This window comes from Peromyscus eremicus, chromosome 7, assembly GCF_949786415.1.
Source record: "Peromyscus eremicus chromosome 7, PerEre_H2_v1, whole genome shotgun sequence".
Lineage (NCBI taxonomy): Eukaryota > Metazoa > Chordata > Mammalia > Rodentia > Cricetidae > Peromyscus > Peromyscus eremicus.
In genome coordinates, this window is record NC_081422.1 from 71,753,266 (window position 1) to 71,775,273 (window position 22,008).

The 22,008-nt window shown below is 42.7% G+C and overlaps 1 protein-coding gene across 3 annotated transcripts in view; it reads right to left on the bottom strand.

Annotated features, from left to right (window-relative positions):
• Positions 1 to 22,008, bottom strand: part of Lrrc1 (leucine rich repeat containing 1) — a 119,921-nt gene that overhangs the window by 57,071 nt on the left and 40,842 nt on the right. For all 3 annotated transcript variants that reach the window (XM_059268257.1, XM_059268255.1, XM_059268256.1), the window contains one exon: positions 11,893 to 12,010. In XM_059268257.1, the coding sequence (XP_059124240.1) occupies positions 11,893 to 12,010 (118 nt within the window). The remainder of the gene's footprint in view (positions 1 to 11,892; positions 12,011 to 22,008) is intronic.

A 22,008-nucleotide genomic window follows, 5' to 3' on the forward strand; every position in this document is an offset into this window, starting at 1 on the left:
ATAACAAGCAGGCCTACAGCACAAACCCAACACACACGATGCTCTCTGCTCTGATTCTCTCTAGGAAAACAATGGCACAAATGGCCAAGCTCAGACGATTACCCAAACCCCCTCTGCCTGTCTGGCCATTTGTCCAGACTGGGAATTGACATTTATGCTGGGCCATGTGGCAGCAATTAAGAAGGAGCAAGATTTGCCCACTATGATCTCAGCAGTCAAGAGAGTTATCAATGAGTCAAATGAAGCCAGGTGTGGTGCGTGCATGCACCTGTGGCCACCGCTATTTGGAAGACTTGGAGAAGAGAACTTCTTGAATCCAAGAGTCAAGGCCAGCTTGAGCAATATTAGGAGAATACTGTCCCCAGAAAAAAATAATAAGTAAAATTAACCAGTAGAGCGGGATACCTAACAAACAACCTTAGCCACAAAGAAGGAAGTTTCCTCCATTGGCATTTTATAATAACCACATTGCTTTTCTAATTCTGAAAGGAAAAAGAAATCCCCAGATGAAATGAACCTACAAGCACTATAAGATGAATGCAATTAAAGGGCTCAGAAGGGAACACCTTCCTGGGATCCTCGAGCGCTAACATGGACTAACAAGCCTAAGACGATCACAGCTCACTTGGGTCCCATCCACAGCCAGTGTTCAAGTGCAGAAAGACAACACTGGCTGGCTGGTTAGACACACTTTTCCGACTGGATCTACCTCACTGCAGCAACAGCCATGCATTCACAACTTACTCTCACATCACACTGTGTCCAAGCACATGCAGGATACAAGCAGGGTGTTAGGAAATTCCTCCCTCAGTTAAACCAGCAGCAGCTGCCCAGACACACCCCACCATCGTCAGCATCGACATCCCTCATCACAGGCCGACCGACCCACAGCAGACAGCAATCACTGCTGTTTCCTCTAGGAAACGGAGCCTGCCAGCGTGTCTCAAGTTTTCCTCTGATCTCTCCAAACTGTGAAAAAATATTACAGCACTAGGCGTCCTAACTGCTTCCTTTTGCTGTCACAGACGACCTCCCAAGTGCCAAACACAATGGAAAGTTCAATGCACACTTTCTGACCATTCCCTCCCACTTTATCCTGATCCCTGCCTGGGGTGCCCAGGTTAGCTCCCTCAGCTCCCATTTCTTTACTCCTTCCTGCCTGCTTCGATTTCTGGGCTGCTGTTCGGCAGCCCTTTAATGACAGGGCAACCCAGGGTTCGGTCCTTCCACAGGCTGCGCAGGACAGATTCATCCAGGACAACAGACACCAGCCTAGTCTGTCAGTGTTGGCTGTGTCTCGACATTGCATCCCGATGTGTGAACTACGGTTCCTGCCTGACCTTTCCTACACCACCAGTCAGCACTGCTGGCCAGTCCTCCACTGAGATCTTAGATCCCAGAGCTCCCAAGGGCCTCCCTCTGACTTCTTTCTCTTTGATGAGGATGTTCCTCCAGCTCTTCTGCCTTCCAATGCCTGCAGCTCCTCCCCAGAGTGGTTTCATTCATACTGGAGCTTTTTTTTTTCTTTATTAAGAAATTCTTTTATTCAGCTTACATACCAACCACAGATCCCCTCCCTTCCCTCCTCCCAGTCCTTCCCCTGAACCCACCCCATACTGGAGCTTAAGACCTCAACAAAGATGGATGACTCTCAGTCCTTCATCTCTTCCCAACAATGTCCTTTAAATCTCGGACCCTCACATTTAGCTACCATGGAACATCTCCACTGACAAAGACATCTCACTCTCACATGCCCACAAGTAAGATTCACGCGTCACTGTCTCCCGTCTCTCAGGGTGATACGTAGGAGGTTATCCCAGGCATCAGCTGCCATTTGACCCCACAGTACCACCCCATCCTGCAAGTGTGCCGCTAACTGCCCTCAGGGCGGGTCCACTTGGTCTGGTTTCCCTCACAGATGCTTATCCTCCTGCATTGAGGCTGTCCTTAAACAACTTCAAGGCCCCTGCCAGGTCCAGGGAGACATGCACACCACTCCTCTACCGCACCAGTTCATGGCTACCGACAGCTTTCAGGAAGACAGCCACTGGCTCCACCTTTCGGACCTGTGGCCATCTTCCTTCCTAGCGTAATCTTTCACTGGCTCCAACAATACATTTTATTTCCCCCAAATTTTCATATCATCTCTAACCTTCTAATCCAAATCTAATCACTGTTTCAGGTGCACAGATGGGAATAGTTCTCGGTCTCCATCAACACCTATTCCCCGGAGCCTAACTGTCGTCATTCCCAGGAAGCTGTCCTCCGTCTTGCCTGTGTGACTAAATTAATCAGCTCAGATCTGACTGTTCTTCTTCACCCAGCCACCCTCAGCTTGACGACTGGAAGGCATGGTCCTTAAGGCTTGGCAACACCAGTACATGAAGGTTGAAAGCAAAGTTAAATACTTCAGGATATCAACTAGTGTGTGTGGCCTTTTCAACAAGCACTCTACAAACAATACAGTGTGTAACTAGAGAACCAGTTGCTTCACAGCTCTTTGGAAGGTCACACATTTACCCCTGGTCTGTTCCTGCCACATGTCCCCATGTGCCTCTGTGACTTCACGGCCGTGGGGTGAGTGTGGCTCCCGGATGGGTTTCAGCACGGGTGGGATCTGAGACCAGCAGACTAGCCTGCTCACTCATCTCTGTGCACTCAGTCTGGTTGGCTTCTACATTGCGCTCTTCCGGAAAGCGCCCTCTCCTGTGGGTCAGCCTCACCACACCAGCCTTACCTCTGCATCGAGAGCTTCCTTCCCCACTGATGTCAAAGCTACAGGTCTGTTCACACTTCCTCCAGAAAGACAAAAATAGCCGAGTTACACGGCTTTCAGTAAGTCCCAATGACGGCACCAGAAATGCTCACAACCTACATTAAGTAAATAAAAGCAATACAGAAGTAGCTATTGATAAATGATGCCTATTTTTGTGAAACAAGAAATAAAAAGGAAAATACCAAAAACATTAGTGATCATTATTTCTGGATAAAGGGATGTAAGTTTTTATACCGATGGAAACAGAATTGTAACTTTAGAACTAAAACACCTACCAGCTCTGCTCCTAACTCACACAACTCAAGGAGGCTTTCAACCTGGGCTTGACTTTGGCATCTCTGCAGAGAAGATGCAAGCTGGTGCCAGGGAGCTGGTTTAAGGACTGAATGAGAAAATGCATATGAAGGACTCCACCTCATATTGGTATGCAATAAATGCCAGTAAATCTGTCAACCAGGAAGATGTACACAGTTCTCCTCCTGTTTACAGAACTGGATCTTTATGTCTATCGCTATTCTCCTTAATAGCCTAAAAATCTGAAACCAAAACAATGGTGATCCTCACAATTCACTGCTGTGACCTTCTTATGCTTCTCTTGTTCCTTTCAGGGTAAGAAAAAAGGAAACCTGCGGACTGTTTCTCTGGGTTACAAAGAAAACTTCAGGGAGGAAAACTCAGTCTGCTTGGAGCAGAGCTTTGTACAGAAGCTTGTGGCAACAAGCTCAGAGCCCAGGGAAAAAAACTACATGCAACCAAGCGAGCGCTCTGAGTACCAAGTACCGATGGTACCCTGGCCACTCGCCACCCTCCTCAGCATCTCCATCAGGAATCTCAACTTCCCTAACAGTGCTCAGTGAGCAGCCACACCCTTGGGAAAGAGCATGGACGAGCTAGTCAGCAGCAACCAGAGCTGCACCAAGTCAAAGAGGAAAGCCACACCTGCTTCCAAGGGACAGTCACTGCTGTTTACTCCTTGTTTTTTCCTTTAAAGGCACACACCATGTAGGTTCTGAGTTTTCTTCTTGGATCTCTGCTCACAGAAATACACCCATCATGTCTGGCCAACAGAACACAACACCCACCTCAGAAGTATCATGTCGTCTTTCCTCACTGGATGATGATAGCTATTATTGGCCATAAGATGGTCACAGACAACATGTCATCTACTTGGCATCCCTATATGGATCCTACTAGACAATGTGACTGAATTAAGTAGAGCCTTTGGGAAGTGAAAAGTTATGGACAGAGTTCACTCCCTTACAAAAGGAGCTACAGCCAGTTCCCCTGTCCCTTCTGCCACCAAGGAACACGGCATCAAGATGCCATCCTCAAATCAGACAGCAGCCATCCCCACCAGACACCACATCTACTTTGGTCCAGAACTTCCCAGCCTCTGAATTACAAACGATAAACTTCAGTTGTTTGTAAATTACTCAGTCTAGGGCAATGTGTTTCAGAGGTGTGAATAAACTAAGAAACTACCTTCCGGAAAACCCTTTCTTGTTTCCATCTTCAAACTCAGAGGTAGTCAGTCCATATACTGACAGGCTCGCTTCTCTAAAAAATGGAACAAACTATCAGTCTTGGCTTTATTACCTTCAATATTCTCAAAAAAAAACAATGACAAGTGCCACTCCTCCATGGCACCTGATGTCAGTTCCACCACTAGTGACGCGTCATTTGGGGCACTTCACAACATCTTCAAACCTCAGTTTCCTTACCCATCCTGAGACAATGGTACCCACGAGTCACAGGACTAACACGTGACAGTACAGGGCATTGGTCACACCTTCAGCTGCATGTCTGCTGGGTCCTCACCCTACTCCTGCATTCTGACCCTCAGTCCTAACTCAGACTTTCATGTCCAAAAGGAAAGAGCGTAGGATGAACTGCAGCACCTGCTGCTACAGTCCTCCACGCACGGCGCTGCTCTAAGCGCTGCGTACAGCCTCTTCATAAATCCACATGTGTAAAGTCCACTTTATCGATGAAGCAAACTAGGACCCGGCGAGGTCAAAGCAATCTGTTAAGTGGCAATCTGGCTCCAAATCCTTTGATGACCTTGTGTCGCCCTAAAGCAAGTGCTTCAAGGATCCCTCCCCCACAAAGTAAAAGTCCAACTTTTAAACTCTATTCTAAAGTAAGTTTCAAATTTCAAGTTAGAAATCACACACATTAGCACAGGTTTTATGCTGTCTACTGACGTATCAGTGGCCACCAATGATCTTGACCGGTTCCTGGGTGTATGAGCTTTCTGCAGATGAGGGAAAGAAAGCAAGCATGCTCTGGTCTGGGGTGTATCAGTAGCTCCTACAAGCATGGGGCTCACTGCTGTAAGGCAGTAACATTACCTCAGGATCGTGTATATGTGACTGTGTGCGTAAGTGTTTACTGGGTGTGATTAAGTTTACGAATTAGCTTGACTGCAGCACACTGTGCCAAATTAAACATTATTTCTGGGTGTGTGCATGAGGATGTTTCCAGGTGAGAGAAACATTAAAAAGACATACTAGATAAAGCCAACTCCACTCCCCAATTCACAATCAGACAGGAATTTCATCACTACTTTTCCTGGAACTCTAGTTTCCTGAGGGAGCAGACCATGGACTTCTGAGTGCTCCATGACTACAGTATGAGTTGATCTCCACACACCTCCCTCTCCCCTGCTCTTACTGGTGCTCTTTCTCCAGCACAAAACGATACTACGTCGGCATCTGCTAAATACCAGGTATGATCTCGTGCTTAACCAGTACCCAGGCCTTTCTCTTCTTGTTCTAGCTATCTGCCTTTCCCAGCTCCTTTCAGCCCAACAGCCCATACGTGCCTCCCATGAGGACCTTGGAGACCCTGGATGGCAACGGGACAGCACAAGCTGTATGCAGCAGAAGCCCTCACCTCCAACCCCCACACCTTCTCACACCACACTGTAAACTCAGCAGTAGTACAATGGCCCTGTTTTGTTGAAACACCAAGATTTTTTAAGTCACAGTCTACACTGACTACTGAGAGCTTGTTACTTCACCTGGCACAGTTCCTTGTAACCCAGAAATCAATTATCTGTGTACTTTTACCTCCTATTTCGTACTATTCCCATGACTACATGAGAATTAAAATTGTCAATGGGTAATATTATAACAGCCATTTATGTGTAGTTCTTTATCTGTAATACTTGTGGATTTCCCTCTTTAAGTGATAGACGACCTTAACATAAAACCTTATACTCAGTATTCAAAAACAAACAAACAAACAAACAAGAGGGTAAAGAGATGACCCCATCAGAAAAGTCCCTACCACACAAACATAAAGTGGTACATTCAATCTCAGCACCTGCACTACAAAAGGAAGGCCAGGTGCAGAAACACACCCTTTATAACCCTAGTGCTGGGGAAGCAGAGCCAAGAAAAATCTAAAAAAAAAAAAAAAATCCAGTCAGTACAGCTTAATTAGTGAGTGCCAGATCGGTGAGAGACCTACCTCAGAAAACAAGGTGCAGAGCAACTGAGGAAGAGAGCCGCCATCAACCTCTCACATGCACACACTTCATGCAGGCAGGCGCACACGCATGCACACAGCCTACACAAACACATAGAAACGTACACAAAAACGAGAACTACAGTTAACTAAAAGCATGTTAATGCATCATAATCTAAGGCGGTTTTGTTCTTCCGAAGGGATCCATAGTCACTTTCACTACGGGCTTTAAGCAGATAGGTCAACTGGACTGAAAGCTTATTCAGGACTCACACCAGTAACTTAGCATCAAACCGTCACTACACACAACCACCAAGTCACAGTTCTTAGTGATGCTTCTCATTCCCAGACTTTCCCTCTAAGGTCCTCTGTCCCTTTCCCAGAGCTGTCTTTCCTAGCTTGACATGCTGTACAACGGTGAGGGTGTGTGTGGCTTGGACCATCCATAAAGAGGAACCATCCCCAAGGCTCGGCGCCACTTGCCTCAAGCCAGAGCCACATGACAAGGTGGATGACCTCAAAATCAAAGTGAAGCAAGCTGTGTGGGCACTGCCCACCCCACCCCACCCCCGCTGCCCTCAGGGCTGTATGCAGCAGTGCCGATACTCACAGCATCTCCCGAATGGCATCGGAGCCCACCACCCGATGTGATCTGATCTGATCTGATCCCAGGAGAAAGCACTGTGGTCAGTTCTGCTGTCTACATCAGCCGCTGGATAGAAACCCACCATTATGGGGGCGGGGGGTGGAATCAATGAGCAACTTAGCATGTGAAGACTGGGGAGCACTCATGGGGAGGGCAGAGGAAAGAAGATAAAATGCCACTGAAAAATGGAGAACCTGTAACTAAATAAAGAACTTGTCCTAAAATCCATATACTCAGGTGTTGTTTTTAGTTATTAAGGACTTGCTATTTTAAAGAAAGAAAAAGAGAATGCTATATAAATATTCTATTATTCAGTACAATTTTGTTGATAACAGTGCAGGAGCCACATTAGAAGTCTACTTTTCCATTCCTATGTTCTGGTATAGTATGGGCAAGTTAGATACCCTTAGGGAGATCCTTCTAGACAGGGACAAAAAAGACTGAGGACCGGCAAGAAACATAAAGTATAAATATGCTCATCAAAAGGGACTTGTGGTTTAATCTCTAAGCCATCTCTCTGGCCCTGGAATATAATTTTCCTAATCACAATAGCCCAACTCCGTTCTACTGTCACTTAAAAAATCATCACAATAATCTGGAGTTAAGTACTGTGGTGGTTTGAATAAGAATGGCCCCCAGAGGCTGATGTCTGAATGTCTGGTTCTCAGCTGGTAGACTATTTAGAAAGGATGGAGCTGTGGCCTGGCTGGAGGAGGTATGTCACTGGGGGTGGACTTGGGGGTTTCAAAAGCCCATAGCAGGCCCAGCCTGCTGCCTGTGGATCAGGATGCAAGCTCTCAGCTACTGCTCCAGCACCATGCCTGCCTGCCTCCCCACCATGACGTCATGGACATCTGAAACTACGCAAGCCCCCAATGAAATGCTTTCTTTTGTAAGTTGCCTTGGTCATGGTGTCTCTTTAGAGCAAGAGAATAGTAACTAAGTATGTAGTACTCTGCCTTTAGTGAGTAGAAGGCAACCCTCTTTTTTCTGTATTAACCCACGAGAAGGTACAAACTAAGGCAGAAAGGGCTCAAGTGAGGAAGCAGGAACTTGTGAAGCAAGGGACAAGCTCTATGTGAGAGCTGTCTAGCCACCCTGCATCAGCCAAGCAGGTCCAGCTGTGCGCTTCCTTTTGCATGGTTAATGGTGATAGCGACAAGGAAACTCTCCAGGTCCAGCCACTGTGCAATGCGCTAAGCAGGGTGTTAATCCTGGGCCCGAGTCAGGTAGCCAGAGAAAGAAGAACAATGGCTTCATTACGGCACGTCTGAGGTGTGCCGTGGGTAAAAGCAGACTTGTGCAGCTTTTCTAGTGGGGATTTACATAGTTAATCACAGAGGAACCAAATAGAAATACCGAGTAACTGAGGAGGAGGACATAGGGATACTCTAGGTTTGTGCTGCCCGAAGAGGCCTTTTCTCAGGGCAGACTCAGAAGCAAACACAAGGTCACTTCAGTGGGTTTCAAGCCTAGTTATAAGTTACACTCAAGAAGCCAAAAGCTGCAGACCACACGCATTGTTCGGCATTCCCTGCTTGGACAGAAGAAACTGCCCGAGCATTAAACCGATCCCAAGCTCCAGAAGAGAAGAGAACATGGGTTCTGCTGTCCCTGCAGAGCGTCCGTGGCGCTTTTACTTATACTGGAAAGACCTTACATCTAAGTTCTTGTTAACTTGTCTTTGCTAGTTAGCCAGTCACAAGCCAGGATCGATAGGCTAACTAACCAGCACCCCTTCCACCTGGCCATCCCCACCCCACCTGCACAACTGTAATACTCCGAGTTCTTTACTTCTCGTTTAAACTGCCCTTTTAATCTCAATTTTTCAAAAAAAAAAAAAAAAGCAAAGTGTTTTAAACAACTAATACAAAGTTACTTTCAACATCAGAAATGCATATTATATAAATACAGTTTTATAAGATCTCATACACAGCAACTCATGGATAAAACTGGAACATGGATATTGTTCTCTCCATGATTTAATATTAAGTGTTAGAGTTTTTCATTTCTACCAATAATGACCTCAGCTAGGGCCAGTGATCTAGGCCTTACACTTTGGGGAAAACTAAATTGAAAGGAGAATGACATGATTCAATGATGTAAGTCAAATTACAGCATCAACTATAAAATTCAATCTACTGACACTGGGGCCGGAAACATGATGCGTTAGGAAAGTCTGTCCTGGATCCTTGGATAGTAGATCATATTATGGGTCAACATCTTTTCTTATGAGAGGCCATTTCCCTAGGACTGCTACGAACAGGTGGACTCAGGAAACAGACATAAAGTTCCAGTGTCGAGCTACAGGCTCTGCACCACAGTGAATGCCTCTTACCTGAAATGTAAGTAATAAGCCTGGCAAGTTTTATGTAAGATTTTAACAACGCATCCAGATATCAATTCCTTGTACTGTATTCCAGTTGTCCTTTATCTATATTCAAGGAAAACATGCAATATCTTTTTCTCTCACTATATTTTTGGTGCCTGCATGTTTAACATGTACCTCGGTGCTCACGTGTATCATACAAGGAGTAGTCCCTCATTCCATCCCTTCACAGAACACAGCCCGGCAGAGTTAAGAGCCAATCCAAAGCAGATCTGGTACTGATGACAGACCCAGGACTCTGACCTACGGTCCCCAGCCAGTAATTCTGGGAGCAACCTCTATTCCATACCCCTGCCCCCAAAGCATGCCCTCACTGCCTAGAACACGCCTAGGCAGTGCCCTTGCCTCATGAGCTCACTCTTTGCCACAAGCCCATATCTCCCTTGACTCCGTGACTGAAATATCAGAAAACGAAGTCACAAAGGTGAGGGTTTGGGGGTCTAGGCAGTTCTCCTTGGTCCAGGAAACAGTCCTTTGAAAAACCTTACATACAGACTTTCTTAGAGAGAAACACAAAACTCTCTTATCTTTCATTTAAGCAAGGAAAGACAAATCCAAGAAACCGTGAGCTTAAGTCAGCTCGAGCTTATTGTCCTGAACCAGGCATATCTTGGAGACTTCCCACCCTACACACAGAGGTGCAGGGTTGTCTGTGGCAGAGAGAAGCTAGGCTCATTATCACATGAAACTTCTGAAGGAAGTCTGTAGCAAGTCTAAGTGGTACCTTCTAAACTCCTGCTACTGTCTGACGGACTGGCAGGGTTAGCAGCCCCTGGGAACCAAGGCACAATCTCAAGGCCCACTCCAGACCCACTACTTCAGAATCTCTAATTTAATAAAACGTTCAGGTAATCACTGCATGTTCAAGTTCAACATGCAGCAATCCAATGGGTGTGTGTACCACCACCTTGCCTTCATCCCCCATGGTCAAAGCACTGAGTTTTAGAAACTCAGGAACTGAAGAGGCCATTGAAAGCCCTACCGAGAAGCGGCCAGCCCTGGTTTTAGCTCTTCTACAACCCAAAGGCTGGGCAGGGAACTCAGACAATCAGCTTCTGTCTGCAGCAGGCAGCTCCAATTAGCGCAACAGAGAAGCAGAGACTAGACAGAGCACAGACAACGGCCTCAGATCCTCACAATGCCTCAAGTGTACAGGCTAGGTTCTCGCACTGCCTCTCAGGCTGGAGGCTTTCTGACTTTTATTATCCACTCCAGTTGCCTTGGAAATTTATACTGATGTGGTTTTTATCTGCCAAAAATTAATAGTAAATAAACGGCAAAGGGAAAGGAAAGGAAGCACATTGAGATCTGCCCATCTGGAACTGGCCTGAGACCCTGTTCCTGGTAGTTATAGCAACAGGGACCTTGTTTGGATGTGTCATCCCGGCAGGCTTTTACAACCTTCAAGAAATCCCTGAACCCACCCATGCTCCATGCCGCACTCTCTGTGCTGGATGGTGGTTCGTGCCCCCATGCCATGTGCCTGCCTCCCCCGACTCACCCCCAACACAGCACATTCTCAGGCAGGTTACTTATGGAGGCAGGGCTCTTCCAGGACAGTTTAAGGCCCTCAGTATTTCTCAGACAGTCTCAGGGAACATGAAAAACTGCTGGGACCTTCACAAGGCCCCAACGCTTGTAGAGAGCAAGGCTGAGAATGAGAAATTTCAAAGGGACAAAGTGAGCGTCCCCAGGGCAGGAAACATTACACCCCTACACAGACTTCAGGCATGCTCAGCTTTGTCAACATACTGTCAGACTGTGGGGTAGAGCACACAGACAGCTCACAGTACGTCAGTCAGACTGTGGGGTAGAGCACACAACAGCTCACAGTATGTCAGTTAGACTGTGGGGTAGAGCACACAACAGCTCACAGTACGTCAGTCAGACTGTGGGGTAGAGCACACAGACAGCTCACAGTACGTCAGTCAGACTGTGGGGTAGAGCACACTAAGGCATAATCAGGAGAAACCAACCTTTCCCTGGGGCATGACTTCTGTATATCAGCATCCAAACAAGCATTCACCACCAGCTCTCAATTACAAGCTCAGTAAAATAAGTGAGTGCTGGTCATGGTCACCTGTAGCCCTAGTACTTGGGAGGCTGAGGCAAGGGGGCTGCCACAACTTCAAGGCCAGTTGGGCTACACAGTGAGAACCAGGCCAGATAGGTTTACAAAGTGAGACTTTGTCTCACAAAACCAAACCAAACCAAACCAAACTGAGCGAAGTAAGTCATGTGGTCTCCAGTCAAGAGAGGTGAAAACTGAAGCCACTTTTAAAAAGTAACAAGAATAGTGTTGGCAAATATCTGAAGTTAACTGAACTATTTAAGGTGTTATTAGCCAAGCATGGTGAGACAGGCCTGGGATCCCAGTACTTAGGAAGGGTCAAGTTGGAGGTTTGCAAATTCAAGAACAGCCTGAGCTACAAAGTGAGATGTCTCAAAAACATAAAATTTAAATCTCATTAATTTCCACACCAAAAAAAGTACACATAGCTTTCCCATAACCAGAAAAGGCATCTCCAATAACCTTTATAGACTCATTGTTATTAATCACGTCCCCAGCATCAAGAGACAAGAGGATGATCACGTGGGATGTCTTCTTACCATTTCGAGACACATCCAGCTCTACTAGCTGCATGAAGTTTGCTATTTCTGGGGGGAGCCGCTGAATTTCATTGTCACTGAGTCCAAGCTTTCGTAATTTGACTAGCTGGAAAAATTGCTGGAAGAGAAAATGGTGTAACGTAAGTTTCACATACATTTGCATGACTCTTTGAGCTAAAATAATATTTCGGTTTGTCTTTTAAAACTAATGAAGACTGTACCCATGCCAATTTCCTCATTTGAGCAGTAACCTGATCATATAAAGACATCATTGGCATAAACTGTGTACAAAGTACCTCTCAGGACATATCATTTTTGCAAATTCCAATTCCATCTACAAGTATTTAAAACTAAAAATGTTTAAAAAATGAATAAGCAACTTCATGAGAATAGATTGTCACATCTTCTATTCATCAAAACTAATATTAAAACTGTGATATTAAATACACATATGTAAACATAATAATTTACTTTAGAAGAATTTTAATTAAAACTACTGTTTATACAAAACATAACACATTAATTCTATTGGTTTTAGATGTAATATCTCACAGTGTCTGCAGCAAGTAGAAAACATTTTGACCAGGAATCAAAAGTCTGCATTGGTTCCCATGGCCGAAGCACAATGACTATGTAGTCTTTTTAATGCACCCTCCAACAATGTACTAAATTTGTACAGAGATGAACATAAATATAAAAATATGCAATAAGCCTATGAAGACTACTGTTGCTGAAGGTGTTCCTGTGTCCCGGCCGGTGGTCGGGACAAATCTCTCCCACTCAAGTCCTCCAAGTAAACACACAGAGGCTTATATTAATTAAAACTGCTTGGCCATTAGCTCAGGCTAACTCCTGACTAGCTCTTACACTTAAACTCAGCCCATTTCTGTTCATCTATATGTCACCATGTGTTCCGTGGCTTTACCTGTATGCCATTACATGCTGTTCCCTGTACAACAGGCTGGAGTCTCCTCACTCAGCGTTCCTCTTCTCAGAATTCTCCTTATCTGCTTATCCTGGCTATATTTCCTGCCTGGCTACTGGCCAATCAGCATTTTATTAAACCAGTGTACAAAAGCATTATCCCACAGCATTTCCCCTTTTCTGTTTAATTAAAAAGGAAGGTTTTAACTTTAACATAGTAAAATTGCATATAAGAAAACAGTTATCAAGCAAGAATTATAGTTACAATATTTAGTCTATTTGTATTTGGCAAAATTAAAGAAAATACTCTATCCTATATTTGTGAGTCTAGAGTTTTACATCTAATTTATCTTGTATCATAATCAAGGAAAATTATAACTATCTAGTCTTTAACTACATCAAAGACCCCAGAAGGATATAATATTACCTAAGTAAACAGGAAGTGCATTGTAAGCAACTTCCAAAAATCTAGAATGACAGAGACAGCTGCCTGCCTGGACAGTCATCCAAAGTTCCTCTGTAACACTGGGGCATCCATTTTCAGCCCATAGGCCTAGTCTCTCAGTTATTTTTTTCTCTGTGTCCTGTAGAATGTCTGGCAGTTTCTTCTGTGAAGCAGGAACCTAAAGAACCATCTCGCCTTGCAAAGTTCTGTGGTCACCTTTCTATGGGTCCTGAATGTCCAGTTGATACAACATTTTGTCAAGCAGTTCAGGCAAGAACAGTTTCTTGCCTAAATGGCTATTTTTGCAAGGAAGAAGATAAACTCCATATGGAGTGTCTTCGATGCTCATATTTCTCTTTGAAATAAATCGGTGCTGCTAGGAGCAGATGTGTCTTACTGTCCAGAAAGTCTAAGTTTTCAAAACATTTTAAATGCCATATTCTGTAGGTCTTTGAAGCGTTTGAAGATTACCTACTTAAATGAATTATATCTATGTATATCTAGAAAACTTAACATGACTATAAGTTTGACTATCATAGAAGACTAATTATTAATCTGTATTCCTTAATTATCAATTACAATTTAAATGAGTTACATAAACATAGTACTTTAAACAAGAGTAGAAATATACATACAGTATAACAAAACTAACTTTAAATTTGTATCAATAAACTAAAATCTATACCAATGTAAAGCATTTTAAACAAGTTGCTCTTTAAAAGTAGGTTCAGCTGGGCGTTGGTGGCGCACGCCTTTAATCTCAGCACTCGGGAGGCAGAGGCAGGCGGATCTCTGTGAGTTCGAGGCCAGCCTGGACTACAGAGTGAGTTCCAGGAAAGGCGCAAAGCTACACAGAGAAACCCTGTCTCGAAAAACCAAAAAAAATAAAAATAAAAAAATAAAAGTAGGTTCAACAATCCATCCTTTTATGCTATCATATCTATATCTTGTATTTCCATATCAGACTACTAACACACAAAGCAAGAGGCAAACTCAATAATTATGCAGCAAAATTCTTAAAGCCAAAATGCAGGACAAATAATAATAAAGTGGAAGGAAGGAAGGAAGGAAGGAAGGAAGGAAGGAAGGAAGGAAGGAAGGAAGGAAGGAAGGAAGGAAGGATAGTAGCTGTACTGTAAGTAGCCATAAAGAAATTAGGACAAGTACCTCTAAAGGAAGGAAAACTGATTGAAAATTCATTTTTAAGGAACAGTTAAATCCTTGTCTTCTCTTCTCTGCCCTTCATAGTCAGGCAAAAAGTTAACCGAAAAAGTTAAAGCATGAGGGCTTTAAGGGCAAGAATAAGGCAACCCCGCCCCGCCACACACACACACACACACACACACACACACACACACACACACACCAAAACAAAAACAAAAACCACCAGTCAAGGGCTATCAGAGAGAGCTCACCGTCCTCCTGTCTGGGGGCGACCAGGACTCCTGGCATGGGCACAGACCTAACGACACCAATTATCATAGAGAAGAGCTGACATGATGTCCCCCACCTCCAATACACAGTTTCTGCACATGCTCGTCTCACCCACATTCCTGGGATCTGGATCTCTAATTTAAACAGTCTATATTCTCTAGATACCTAAGAAAAAAGCCTACCATATGCCAAAAGCCAAGTGTGTACGCATGCACATGCAGGAAGACACACACACACACACACACACACACACACACACACACACACACACACACACCACAAGAGAAATAATACAAGGAACCAAAGAAAACTTCATCAGCTAAAAAGTACAGGATGGGGGTGGGGGGAGAATCAAGCTGAAGCAGTTACCAAATCAAGAAAAGTTTGAATTAAACACTTGGAAATTTAAAAATATTGTAGCCTCCACAAAAGATTCTAAGAGAAGTAAATAAAATGAACAAACTTCCTCAGAAGAAATTTGGCAAAACTCAGAGATGGTAAAATAGGAGGAACAAAAAACAGAAAAGAAGAAAAAACAGGAAAACTAAACAACTCCACAAGCAACAACCCATGCCAGTAACATGGAGTCCAAACACAGGAAACTGCAGAACATGGCTTTTCTGTTCCCAAGGGCACACCTTCAGGACAACACGAACGTGTTCCGGTTTGGATCTGAACTGTATCCCACATCTGGTGGTGCTGTGAGGAGGGGACTTATGGAAGCTTCAGTAGGTGGTAAATCTAACTGGAAAGAGAATGTCACCATCACTTGATAGTTATAGCCCAGAGCCAGGTTTCACCTCGATTTCTCTGAATACTGGTCCATCATGATGTGGATAGGCCCCTCCTTGAGCTCACATTGCCATAAATGCATCTCTTCCCACTGCCATATCTACCCTGCTATAATGGACCAAAACCATAAGCCAAAATAAATCTTTCCTCCCTTGTTTCTGTCCGTTATTCTGATCACAATCATGCAAAAATAACTAATGGAATAGAAAAAACACAATTAAGGAATATTGAACTAATAGAACTAAAAGTTCTACAGTAAATACAGAACTAATTGGAATTTTAAACTCCCGAAGATGAGTGGAATAAAGGGGGAAGCGACTGACAGGGAGTTTGAATTCAGATCAGCACCAGTCCTGACACACACCTGAAAAGTCAATGACACATGCCTTTAAAAGACAAGAAGTTATTTCCCACCCAAATATGAAAAACTTACTTTTCCACACTTTCCCCAGAAATCTGTCAAAATGTGGATGTAAACTTAAAAGAATGATATGACATTCAGGATAGCAAAGCAACAAAACTCAGAAGGACAATAGAAATTCCAGGGAGATTCCCATAAGCCCCTGAACCACAATCTATGAAAATAACCTGAAAACACAGAAGCCAGATATATAGGCTCCCAGATGAGAGTTTTGGAAAAAAAAAAAAAAAAAAAAGAATGAAAACTCATCTCAGGGATTATCTGATGTGGTAGAAAGTACAATGAAGAAATCCACAACTCTCCACATGTTAGAGATAAATCAGAACCATTCATGGAGACAACCAAACAGGCAAACAGGGATGGAGCTGGTTCCCAGGAATGTACAGCACAAGAGAAAATCATAATATAAATATAAGATTTGGTTAGGAGGAAAACATAAGTCATAATAATATTCTATCATCCACATTGATAAAAATCATTATGTCAATATTTGAAAGGCAAGAAACGGAAAGCGCTGAATCTTCAACTTCCACTAATGGACATCTATCGAGAGCTACGTAGTGGGACCCACTCCAGCTGGAAAGCAGACAGGCCACTGATGATACGGAAGCACACCTCTAAAACAGCACGGAGCTGGGGGTTCTCAAAAGCCCAGGGGAGGCAAAAGGCCCCTGTCCCCAGCTGATCAAAACTGTGAAATGATTGCATATACTATCTTGTTAAAAATAGAAAATGGGGAGGTGGGAGGTGGGAAAACAAGGGAATCCGTGACTGATATGTAAAATTAAATTAAATTATAAAATAAAATTTAAAAAAAAAGTTAAAAAATAGAAAATGAAGCCAGGCAGTGGTGGCGCACGCCTTTAATCCCACCACTTGGGAGGCAGAGGCAGGTGGATCTCTGTGAGTTCAAGGCCAGCCTGGGCTACAGAGTAAGTTCCAGGAAAAGAATCAAAGCTACACAGAGAAACCCTGTCTTAAGAAAAAAACAGAAAATGAATTTACAAAGGAGAAAGTCTGTACTAGGATGACAGGATGCTTCAAATGTTGATTCTAAGATGCTAATATTTAGTGGAAAGATTTCCCATGGATAGGTAGGATTAACATAGTAAAAATGGCAATCTTACCAAAAGCAATCTACAGATGCAATGCAATCCCCATCAAAATCCCAACACAAATCTTCACAGACTTGGAAAGAACAATACTCAACTTCATATGGAAAAACAAAAAACCCAGGATAGCTAAAAGAATCTTGTATAATATAGTAACCTCTGGAGGCATCACCATCCCTGACCTCAAGCTCTACTATAGAGCTATAGTTATAAAAACAGCATAAAAACTGACATACAGACCAATGGAATCGAACTGAAGACCCTGACATTAATCCACACACATATGAACACCTGATTTTTGACAAAGAAGCCAAACTATACAATAGAAAACAGAAAGTATCTTCAACAAATGGTGCTGGCATAACTGGATGTCAACATGTAAAAGATTACAAATAGATCCAGATCTGTCACCGTGCACAAAACTCAAGTCCAAATGGATCAAAGACTTCAACATAAATCCAGTTACACTGAACTTGACAGAAGAGAAAGCAGGAAGTACTCTTGAACGCATGGGCACAGGAGATCACTTCCTAAATATAACACCAGTAGCACAGACACTGAGAGCAACAATTAATAAATGGTACTTCTTGAAACTGAGAAGTAGGGCGAAAGACATGGACAATAAGACAAAAAGACAGCCTACAGAATGGGAAAAGATCTTCACCAACCCCACATCTGACAGAGGACTGATCTCCAAAGTATATAAAGAATTCAAGAAACTAGACATCAAAATACTGAACAATCTAATTTTAAAATGGGCTATAGAGCTAAACAGAGAATTCTCAAAAAAAGAATCTCAAATGGCTGAAAGACATTTAAGGAAATGCTCAACATCCTTAGTCATCAGAGAAATGCAAATCAAAACGACTCTGAGATACCACCTTACACCTGTCAGAATGGCTATGATCTTCTCCTTTTATTGGTTTAAAAAAAACAACTGGTTATTTATATAATGATCCAAAGATACACTGCCTTTTAAAAAGCAAGTGGGCAACACAAAACAGACAAAACTTTACAAGTCTACTGATATACTACTGGGCACCACTCCTCATACTATAACTGAAAATAGCAAAAGTAAGCATAGTACATAAATATATCTTTACATTATGATGTTAAAAACTAGGAAGCACATTGTGAATAAGGAAAACAGACTAGCCAGTTGTTACATAATTCAGTATTATGCAAATAATAAAAATGATTATTAAAGACACAATAGAACTTGAAAAGGGTTACCATGCAAACAAAATTCTAAAAGGAAACAAAGTTCCAGGGTCTCTGTAAAAAGCCATGCTACCTACAGGAAGAGACTGCAGTGAGAGAACATTGGGTGGGATAAAGTAGATTACACTGAGGTCACGTGACAGGAGTATTGCACGAACTACTGTTTTTAAGATTTAAAAAAAAAGATTATTTAAATGAGCTATATATCTGCACAAATGGTTTTACTAATTGGACTGATTTGATAATGAAGATTTTCAAAGGGTGCTAATCCTTGAGATTTCTTTAACCATCAGTTAAGATTTAAGGGACGGCAATCTCTTTTTACTAGTTGTACTAAAGTATCACCAAACATAAAAGCCATTGAAAAGAGTCACATATTTGAATAACTGAGCCAATGCCAATTGTTCAAAGAGTCTGACAGTTTCATAATACATCAATGTGTTTACTCAAGCATGAAAAGCTTACTTTGTTTTCCAAGAAAGGCGTAATAGCAAAAGTACAAAAGCCATCACCAATTCCATGCATCCAGGGCCTGTCCGTTATGTCACACACAAGAAATCAAGTAAATCGGGTACTCAGGTCTGCAGCAAATAACAAAAATGGTAGCGTACAAATCTCCATGTCTACTAGAAGTCCTAACAAGCAAACAAATTAGGGCTTCGTTCCACGGGTTGTATGCATCCTCACCTACACCCTACACCGTGTCCCAACTGCTGCTTCGGTCAACACGGGAAGGTACACACTAGTTGTAAAAATACAGTATGCTATGATCTCAAAATGAACCCAATGACTCCTCAGTCCTTTCCTGCATTAGCCTGATGAATCTAAGCAGATGTTCAAATGTTCTAAATCATCTATTTTTCTTATACAATTGAGGAGATGTTACTCAAACTATATTATATTGTAAATTTTCAGCTTCCCTACATAGTCAGAGAAAAGAATTCATAAGCTATAAACCCTTCTGCCTTGTTTCTGAGATCAGCCAGGGCACACGGAGAACAATTTGTGTAGCTCTTCTGGCAGGGTGCCTGAGCACTGAGCAATCATATGACAGAGGACACAGCGACACTATTCTTCAGATCTACATGTTTGATTACAGCTCACTGACCCACTTAGAGCACATTTTGTGCAATTATATTCAGAGAAACCCCAATTGCTCCGGGTTGTTACACGGCACCAGGCTTCTTACAGCCACTATTGTTTCTAGTAGATACTGAGCCTTTCATTCAACAAAACAAAATGTTGTTCCCATTCTCCATCTGACAAGGTCTCTGCCCTTTTGGTACTAGGAATCCTTCTTTTCTGCATTTGAGAAAGGGGCAACGGAAACCTCGGTTCTAAAAGGGCTGCATCCTTTCATGTTACTATGTGGCCAACCATCAATCAGTTGTACCCAAGTTGCCCAAATTCCTCCACCAAGTAGAGAAGAACCGCTACCATGGATTCCCATGTGGAACAACAGTGTTGAGAATGCCATAAACCTCTGAGCTACAATGACGCCGATTTCCACTTTGGAGGCATTCTAATCCTTGACCAAAATCTTTTACCTTTTTGTATTTTATATAACTTAAATAAAATCCTACCCCGTCCTCATCAACTTGGGCTGTCTTTTTGATCAACTGCATATATAGATATTGTAAACCAAAAGCATTTCCTACAAAATCAGGAACAAGACAAGATGCCCACTATCACCAATCTTATTCAATATAGTGCTAGAAGACTTAGATCAAAGATACTAGAAACAAAAGGGATAGACAGAAACAGGAAGGGCCAAGGTGAAAGCATCCCTGCTTGTAGATGACATGGAAAAAAACCCTAAATATTCCACCAGAAAACTCTTAGATGCCTTCAGAAAAGTGCCAGGATTCAAAATCAACACACAAAACCCAGTAGCCTTCTATACACTGGTAATGAACTTGAAGAGGAAGAAATTAGAAGGAAAAAAAATCTCAATCACAACAGCTTCAAAAGAAACAAGACTAAACTAAGTTAACAAAGGAGGCAAAAGAGAGACCTATACTCTACAATGAAAACTCTAAGACACTGAAGAAAACAAAACACCAGAACACAGAGACCTCCCACAAAAATAATCCACAGAGTCAACACAATCCTTAACAAAATTCCAATGATATTCTTCCAGAAGTAAGAAAAAAAGTTCCCAAAATTTAGATGAAAGCATACATTATCCCAAGAAAGAGAGAGGGTAATGCTGTAGTACTGCACACCTGACATCAAATTATACTAGAGCTATCAGAACAAAAACTGTATGTTTTGGCACTAAGACATGAACAGAATAGAGAATGAAGAAAATAAGCCCACACAGCTGCAGCCAGACATCTAACACTTGACAACAACAGTGTCAGACAAATACTGGGGAAAGGCAGTCTCTTTAACGAGTGTGGCGGGAAAGCGGGATGTCCACGTGTTGAAAAATGGAACTAGGACCATCTCTCCCCTCCTACACACACACACACACACACACACACACACACACACACACACACACACACTCAAAAATGGATCAAAGACCTTAATATAAGACCTGCAACCTTAAAAATGGCAGAGAAAAACCTAGGTAAAACACTACACTTCAAAGCCACAGACAAATATTTTCTGGAAGAACCCAAACACAACAGGAAATGGTCCCAAGAGCTGACAAGCAGAATCCATCAAATTAAAAAGTTTCTATACAAACACAGGTAACCACCACCCAAGTGGAAGAGATGGTGTGGAAAGGTCTTCCAACAACACAGCAGACAGGGAATTAACCTCTAGGATATATAAAGAAGTACAAATATAAACATCAAAAGGCCAACCAATCAATAAATGGACTAACAGAACAGAGAGTTCTCAACTAAGACATACAGGTAGAGAAGGAGTTGCAGAAGGAAAAACTCCAAGGATGTTTGAAAAAGCCATATAGTAACCTAGTATTTTATAAGCTTCTTATGTATATTATATATGAAATATATTCATATAAAAGTACTTAATGAGAGTTACTCAACACAGAGGATTATGTTCATCCTAGAAGCCACAGGTTGCCAAATAAAAAGCCCAGGGCCAGGTGTGGCACAGAGAGGAGATGGTGTGAATATGCTCAAAATACATTGGTGTTTTGTTTTCTTCAGTGTCTTTTGTATATACATATATATGTATATATATGACATACATAAGGCCAACAAATCTTCAAAAAATATTCCAACACTCCTACCTAGCCATCAGGGATATGGAAACTGAAGCTGTGGAGATGGAGATACTATTCAGTTGGTAGAGTGCTTGTCTGGCATGCATGAATCCCTTTGGGGTTAATTCAGTACAATCTGCAATGCCGCATAAACCAGCCACAGACCTGTAATCCCAGCAACTGGTCAAGGTCATCCTTAGCTACATAGAGAGTTAAAGACAGTATATGCTACAAGAGACCCTATATCAAAAGAAAAGAAAAACTGGACTGATTACCTCAGGAAGAACAGCTATCATCAAGAAACCAAATGACAAGAAATGCTCGTGTGAATGTGGGGAAAGAAAACCACTTAGTGATTGATGATAGGAATGCAAATGTTACAGCAAATATGGAAATCAGTGTTGGGAGGTGTGGGGGAGGCATCCCTCACCCCCACATTTCCCCAGAGTACTCTTGAGTAGGAGCAGCAGGAAATAATAGTTAGAAAGATAGAGGGGAGAAAAACAGATAGAAAATACAGGATAGCCTCGAGAGGGCCTTGATCCCAATCCATCAGGCCTTGACTGTCTCTGCCCTGGGGTAT